This window comes from Pseudochaenichthys georgianus, chromosome 16 (assembly GCF_902827115.2).
Source record: "Pseudochaenichthys georgianus chromosome 16, fPseGeo1.2, whole genome shotgun sequence".
Taxonomy (NCBI): Eukaryota; Metazoa; Chordata; class Actinopteri; order Perciformes; family Channichthyidae; genus Pseudochaenichthys; species Pseudochaenichthys georgianus.
Window position 1 is genome coordinate 46,245,536 of NC_047518.2, and position 8,276 is coordinate 46,253,811.

At 39.9% G+C, this 8,276-nt stretch overlaps 1 protein-coding gene across 1 annotated transcript; it reads left to right on the forward strand.

Annotated features, from left to right (window-relative positions):
- The first annotated feature begins 3,508 nt into the window (after window positions 1–3,508).
- On the forward strand, window positions 3,509–7,899 carry LOC117460736 (uncharacterized). Its single transcript, XM_034102276.2, has 8 exons — window positions 3,509–3,862; window positions 4,280–4,297; window positions 4,604–4,667; window positions 4,752–4,795; window positions 5,065–5,215; window positions 5,868–5,981; window positions 6,309–6,376; window positions 7,842–7,899. The coding sequence occupies exons 1-8, from the start codon at window positions 3,509–3,511 to the stop codon at window positions 7,863–7,865; spliced, it is 837 nt and encodes a 278-aa protein (XP_033958167.2). The 3' UTR covers window positions 7,866–7,899.
- The last annotated feature ends 377 nt before the right edge of the window (window positions 7,900–8,276 follow it).

The following is an 8,276-nucleotide window of genomic DNA, read 5'->3' on the forward strand; positions in this document are numbered from 1 at the left end:
AGTCAAACTCCCAAAAAACGTACACAGCTTCTGTGTGCTTTTATTAACAATGGAATTTACTGTGTAAGCGGCCGCGGGGGGGAGAGCTTTAGAGAGCTCTCTCCTGAAAGACTGAGAGGCTCTGATAACCTCAGCTCAGTGAGGTAAAGGCACACCTTTATATGATCATTATAGTTATAAAAAATAAGAGAATAGGTGAAAAACAGGTATAAAATACTGACAGTACAAAAAAGTTGTTATTAATAAACAAGAATACAGTTTGAAAGGGGAGTGATTTGTAAAATATCCATAAAGAAAAAGAAAATCTGCTTACAGTTCTGTTTCATCTGGGTGTTGAGAGATGTATCCATAGATCTCCTAATGTTGCTCTCAAAGTGCACCAGATTGATCGCCAGCTAAAATCTTGCCTAGGGCGGCAAATTGGTCAGGGCCGGCCCTGTGCATGTTAGACCCAATTCCAACTAAGCTGTTGAAGGAAGTTTTTCCTTTAATTAGCACTTCTTTATTAAATATTATGAATATGTCTTTATTATCAGGCAATGTTCCACAATCATTCAAAGTAGCAGTAATACAACCGTTTCTTAAAAAGCACAACCTCGATCCAGAGGTTTAAGCCAACTATAGACCTATTTCTAATCTTCCGTTCCTCTCAAAGATTCTTGAGAAAGCGGTCGCAAAACAGCTGTGTGATTACTTAAAAAACAATGATTTATTTGAAGATTTTCAGTGTGGCTTTAGAACACATCATAGCACAGAGACAGCTCTGGTTAAAGTCACAAATGATATTCTAATAGCCTCAGACAAGGGACTTGTCTCTATTCTTGCTTTTGCTCGATCTCAGTGCTGCATTTGATACTATCGACCTTGACATCCTATTGCAAAGACTAGAGCACTTAGTTGGCATACAGGGAACTGCTTTAGGCTGGTTTAGGTCCTATCTATCTGAATGCTCTCAGTTTGTACGTGTCAACGATGAATCTTCCATGCAAACCAAAGTTAGCCATGGAGTGCCACAGGGCTCAGTGCTTGGACCTATTTTGTTCACACTATATATGCTTCTGCTAGGCAATATTATAAGGAATAATTCTGTACATTTCCACTGTTATGCGGATGATACTCAACTATATTTATAAATCAAGCCTGATGAAACCAATCACCTAAATAAAATGCAAGACTGCCTCAAGGACTTAAAAATGTGGATGACTTTAAACTTTTTGATGTTAAACACGACCAAAACTGAAGTTATTGTACTCGGCCCGAAGAATCTACGAAACAAACTATCTAAAGATATACTAGTTATGGATAGCATTAATTTGGCCTCCAGTGAGACTGTAAGGAATCTTGGTGTTATATTTGATCAGGATTTATCCTTTAATGTTCACATAAAATCAAACATTGCCAAAATTAGGCATATCTTGCCTCAAAACGATGCAGAGAAACTAGTCCATGCATTTGTTACTTCTAGGCTGGATTTTTGTAACTCTTTATTATCAGGGAGTACCAAGAAGTCAGTCAAGTCGCTTCAGCTGATTCAAATTGCTGCAGCTCGTGTACTAACCAGAGTTAGGAAAAGGGACCACATTACTCCTGTTCTGGCTGCCTTACACTGGCTCCCTATAGAACACAGGATCGAATTTAAAATTCTTCTTCTCGCCTACAAAGCCCTTAATGGGCAGGTGCCATCTTATCTTAAATAACTCATTATAGCCTACTGTCCTACTAGGGCATTGCGTTCCAAGAATGCAGGGTTGTTGGTTGTCCCTAGAATCTCTAAAAGTACAATGGGAGCCAGAGCCATTTCTTATCAAGCTCCACATTTGTGGAATCAGCTTCCAGTTTGTGTTCGGGCGGCAGACACCCTATCCGTTTTTAAGAGTGCGCTTAAGACCTTCCTTTTTGATAAAGCTTATAGTATGGGCTGATTAGATTCAGCCCATAGTTTTGCTGATATAGGCTTAGTTTGTCGGGGGACATCTTACTTCTTCATTCTCTCTGTCTGTACCTGTGTACTCTCATGTTCCGATTAACCCAGCTTCCCCACATGTCTTTCTTTTTGGTGTCTATATACGCCGGGATCCGGAGTCATGGATGATCCTGCGGTCCTGTGTCCTGGATCGCGAGCACTGGATCTTGAGTCGTGGCTGTGGTCCTGGATCATCGGTCCTGGATGGATATCCTCGCGGATTCATCTTCCTATTATACACACATGCATTTCCAAACATTTGGACTACCTATGTTGTAAATGTATCTTTTCAATTTACACACGGCATCTATTGCACGTCTGTCCGTCCTGGGAGAGGGATCCCTCCTCTGTTGCTCTTCCTGAGGTTTCTCCCATTTTTCCCTTTAAACTGGGTTTTCTTCGGAAGTTTTTCCTTGTACGATGTGAGGGTCTAAGGACAGAGGGTGTCGTATTGTTATAGTAATATTCTGTACACACTGTGAAGACCACTGAGACAAATGTAACATTTGTGATATTTGGCTATATAAATAAACATTGATTGATTGATTGATTGATTGAACCCAAATACCTGTACTTTCTACTTCTTACATTTTGAACCCAAATACCTGTACTTTCTACTTCTTACATGTTGAACTCAAATACCTGTACTTTCTACTTCTCACATGTTGAACTCAAATACCTGTACTTTCTACTTCTTACATGTTGAACCCAAATACCTGTACTTTCTACTTCTTACATGTTGAACTCAAATACCTGTACTTTCTACTTCTTACATGTTGAACCCAAATACCTGTACTTTCTACTTCTTACATGTTGAACTCAAATACCTGTACTTTCTACTTCTCACATGTTGAACCCAAATACCTGTACTTTCTACTTCTTACATGTTGAACTCAAATACCTGTACTTTCTACTTCTTACATGTTGAACACAAATACCTGTACTTTCTACTTCTTACATGTTGAACTCAAATACCTGTACTTTCTACTTCTTACATGTTGAACCCAAATACCTGTACTTTCTACTTCTCACATGTTGAACTCAAATACCTGTACTTTCTACTTCTCTCATGTTGAACTCAAATACCTGTACTTTCTACTTCTCTCATTTCCCAAACAGCTGGTTCCTTTAGTCTGAATGTGTGTTTGGTGCGTGATCATTATTCTTTAGAGTCGTTGCGTGCCTATTGATTTGAACACGATCCGTGTATCCATCACTTCCTGGTCTTCTCTAAAGAAGAGGGACCAATGGAAACGTTGTCACGTTGCCGTTGTTCAGCATGGAAACATTAATTAGCTAACAATGACATTATTGTTCTATTCATATAAAGGGAGGTCAGGTACTCTTTAAAGCAGCTGCTAGTTATGGGTACTTTTTACTGAAGTACACTTCAAAGCCTCTTTACTTTTACTTGAGTAAAGAAGTTTAGTCAGTACTTCTACTTTCACTAGAGGCTTTTTAAAGACGATGTACTTCTACTTGAGTAAAGGATGTGTGTACTTTTGCCCTCTCTGACTTGGTGCACTCTTCTTCTCTTGCTGCAGTATGGAGTGGGCAGCAGTGGGGGGGGTCTGTGAGCCGATCACCATCCCCATGTGCCAGAACCTCTCCTACAACCAGACCATCAGCCCCAACCTGCTGGGACACACCAGTCAGAGGGAGGCGGTGGGGAAGATGTCCTTCTTCAACGCCATGGCTCAGTCCATGTGCCCCGTGGACGTCCGCCTGTTCGTCTGCATGGTGTACGCCCCCAAGTGTTCAGGAGGGGAAGTGCAGCGGCCCTGCAGGTCCTTCTGTGAAAGAGCCAAGTGGGGCTGCGAGGGGACGATGGCCAGCTTTGGTGTTTCCTGGCCAAACGACCTGCAGTGCAACGCTTTCCCCGAGCAAATGTGTGTATCGGTAAGAAACGGACACGGTGTGGACAGAAATATGTTTAGACAGGTTTTGATTCGATTTGATTTATTTCGGACGTGTAAAACAATAATACAATAATAATAATGAAATGAAACAGAATTATGATACTGTACAAACTTAAGCGGTATCAAATTGATCAACAAAAATATTATTGACTCTCAAAAAATTATATATAAACAAATAATCGACCTAATACACATCCGAAAAGGAGTGGGAAGAAGTTTACACTTATTTGATCCCACCCCTTCTCCCAAAAACTAAATTATTAACACTTTTTTTTAACAACATGTACATCTAAATGTTCGTCAATATACATTTACAATTATAAAAAGATGATATTATCGGGTTAAATGTGATGATTTGATCTGTTTTTACATGACATCCTTTCCTTTTGTTTCACAGGAAGACAGCCGGCCAGATGTGAGTATTTACCAAAATGAATGTCCATAGTTCTTACAGTAGAGGACTTAGCTTAAGGGTTTACAGGTAGCTGAAGGAAAAAGTAAGTCGTGTTGGGAAGATGTTGGGACTTTGTCCTCATGCTGCACCAGTGACTCCTACTGTGTCAAAAAACAAAGAAAAGTCTAATGATTTGAAGTTAATGGGGGCCGTGTTTAACAACAGCAACACTTTATTAAATTATTATTATATACATATATATATGTATTATATGTATATTGCATGTTGTGTTGTCTGTTCTTGGTTCATCTCTCTTGTCTCCGACAGACGCTGGATGCTGAAGGAGTTCTCGCCAAGCTGAACGCCGGGGGCTACACCGTTCGTGGCAATAGTCCGTTTATGTTCCACTTAATACTATTCAATCATCTGAATGAGAAGTCTTTACACTCTAACATATTTATCACCCCCTATTTAGCCCTGACTCTCCAGACAGCCCGTCTCCTGTTGACCCTCATGGACGTATCCTTTGCAACGGCCAAACATTTCTACTGGCACCATCCTGATCTGATGCTATATTTAGCTCCAACAACAACGTTATAGTCTAGTTTCCCCATTGGCCAACCGTGACAAGAAACGGTAAACGGGGCAGCTTTAGCCAACATTGCTAATTTCCAGCTGCTGTCCCCGGCCAGATGATAATGCTCTTGAAGTTGATTCCCATCTATGCTATAAGGATATTGAGGTGCATTCCTTCGACTAATTAAAGTTCTTTAACCGAGGGCTTTCAGGCAGACCGGTCTGGAGACCTGAATGTGGTCGAGGTCTTCAAGATGGAGCACTATGCGGCTCTTGTCAGGCGGGAATATGTGGAGAGCTACGAGAGCAGGAACCCGCCCTCCGTCCCTCAAAGCCAAATGAAAAGGGCTTTGTCCGCCCACGGTGAAACGTTCTGTCTTTGATTGCTTTTCTTATAGCCACGTATTGAATCACCAGCTTACAAGCTTCTAGACACATCAAAGGTCTCCTATCATGCTATTTTCAGGCATATCTTATGGGTCTCAGATATATCAAAATATATAATATATGATGTGTTTTGCTCAAAATACCAAACAGATCATGCATTTTAGACATCCCTCATATCCCTCTATTCCAGGCCTGTTAGAGAAACGCTGATTCTGGGTCCGTAGCTTGAACAAAGAGGGGGTGGAGCTAATGCCTGATCAGAAGATACTCAGCTAAATGCTGCCGTGATTAAACGCCACATCCACACATCAAGGATTATTTCTGAAACAGTTTAGCATCGTTTCTGATTGGCCCGTGGGTGTAAAGCCCGCCCACATTTCCGATATTACGTCATATCGGCCGCAAATCTGGATCAGCTCCGTTGTTCCCCCGTTTTTAGAGATGTGGGTTCGGAGGAAAAGAGAGTGTTTTGTTTTCTGACACTTTGAGAGTCTCCTGACACACCGGGGGGGGGGGGGGGGGGACATATTGATGTACGAAAGACATTAAAAAGTGCATGATAGGAGACCTTTAAGGAAAGCAGAAGCACCCGAGTTGCATTTTGGTTGACTTTGGTGTTGCCTTGCAGAATTCGACTTGGACGATGAAACCTTCATAGTTCTGTGGAACGGGATCCGCTCCAGAGACGGGATCGAATACGACGAGTATGTGGCCGTCATGACCAAACTCCTGATCCTCAGAGGTAATAGGAACCAAATTATCCGTGCCCCACACTTAGTACTGCCAGTGGTGGAGAGCAACAAAGTACTAATACATAATTCTATAGTAGTCTTTACTTTACTGTATTTCACCCAAGACATTTTTTTATTTCTATTTGATTATATATGTTGCATTGTTGGAGGAGCTCAGGCCAGAAGAATTTCATTGCCATTTCTACTCTGTAGCTGATGAGCATATGACGATAAAACCTTTGGATCTTGAATCTGATATACAGCCGGTTCTGCACCTGAAGATGTGTAAAATGTTGTGGTTACAATTCAGTGATAATAACTCTAGCTTCTCGTCTCAGATCGTTTCAATACTCATCAGCTGAGGTTACCGTGTGACTGCCAGGTGGCCAGCTTCTCATACAAGCAGGTGAGCTGGCAAATATGCATATGGGAATATTTAGATACTCTAGTGATATATGTGCTATTTTCTATTTCTATTTTCTTTCTATTGTGGATTTATATAAACTTGCTGCTAATGTTCATTTGTATTTGTATCTTTTAAAAATGTTAAAATTGTGTAATGCTTGATATGACAACACTGCTGCTGATCTACCTACCTATCAATCTACCTATCAATCTACCTACCTACATACCTACCTACCTACCTACCTACCAATCTATCCATCTATCTATATATATATCCATCTATCTATCTATCTATCCATCCATCTATCCATCTATCTATCCATCCATCTATCTATATATCTACCTACATACCTACCTATCTATCTACCAATCTATCTATCCATCTATCTATCTATATATCTATCTATCTACCAATCTATCTATCCATCTATCTATATATCTATCTATCTATCCATCCATCGATCTATATACCTACCTACCTACCTACCTATCTACCTACCTACCTACCTACCTACCTACCTACCTACCTACCTACCTACCTACCTACCTATCTATCTACCTACCTACCTACCTACCTACCTACCTACCTACCTACCTACCTACCTACCTACCTACCTATCCATCTATCTACCTACCTACCTACCTATCCATCCATCTACCTACCTACCTACCTATCCATCTACCTATCTATCTGCCTACTTATCTATCTATCCATTTTATTTTACTCATCAACAATGCTTGAATCTGATTGGTAGTCACTGATCATTAAGGCACTGTTTACACGGGGACGGAACGGGTGTTATCCGCTACAGCTCTCTATCGTATGGACGGTCCGTCCGTCACACGAGGCCGCAACGGAACCGCGGAAACGGAGCCCTCAAGCGATAACGGGTCCCAAGGTGGCATATGTACTACAGCGTCTCCAGCGGGTCGAGCGGTCTCGTGTGAACGGACACGTTTATTGAGCCGATTACGTGTGAACGGAAGACTTTTTTGATATCGAATTCGGTTCATTTGCTTTTCCGTCTCCGTGTAAATGGGGCTGTCAGATTGCAGATACAGTAAGATATGACTGAAGTCCTATTGAAAAATAAATGAACACATTCAATTACCTATCTATTTACAATGAGGCCTTTTAAGAATTTCTGCATAACTACACTCAACATAACACTGTTTTATATTTATTTACATGGAGATATATATATTTCTGTCTCAAGTGAAATTAATATACATATATATATATATATATAGTTAGTTATATATTATTATTATTACAATGTGACACATATTAGGTGCATACAGGTGTTTGTTTTTTTGTATTACAATCCTGTTTCATTTTAATTTACCACTCAGTCATTTAGTCTACTTTGTTTCTCCGACTGTTGATCTGCTGTGACAATATCCTTTATCTGGAGTGGAATACGGTTATATTTTAATTTATAATATATCTTTTGTTCTCCTTTCAGTTCATGAATTCAGCCATAATCTGAGGATCAAATGGAAACTGAATGGATCAAAGGAGGGGTTTTTTATTAGCACAGATGCTAAGAGCTGTCATGTTATGTCCTACATTCACACATCCTTCAAGGAGATATTAAACACTGAGAATAAGTTGTTGAGAGTTCAAGATTTTTTTATCAGTGTCTGAAGTTTGCGTTTTTTGGTTAACGTGTTAATTCTGTACAATGACTTCCCACTTGCAATAAAAGCGAATTGGTTGAAATAATCTTTATTTTTATTTTGCAAAGAGAAATCTTAAAAATTAAAGTAAAATTAAGAGTGAACAGAAGTGAAAAATGATAACAACAATTCAAATCAATCACATATCACATATCACCTGGTTAAATAAAGGCTACAAACAAACAAACAAACATTATATTGAACAATGGTGTGGTCAAAGA

Coding starts and splice junctions, on each gene's coding strand:
- LOC117460736 (XM_034102276.2), top strand. CDS start 3,509: ATGGAGTGGGCAGCAGTGGGGGGGGTCTGTGAGCCGATCACCATCCCC. Junction 5,216..5,867: donor AAGGGCTTTGTCCGCCCACG/GTGAAACGTTCT, acceptor GTTGCCTTGCAG/AATTCGACTTGGACGATGAA. Junction 5,982..6,308: donor CAAACTCCTGATCCTCAGAG/GTAATAGGAACC, acceptor TTCTCGTCTCAG/ATCGTTTCAATACTCATCAG.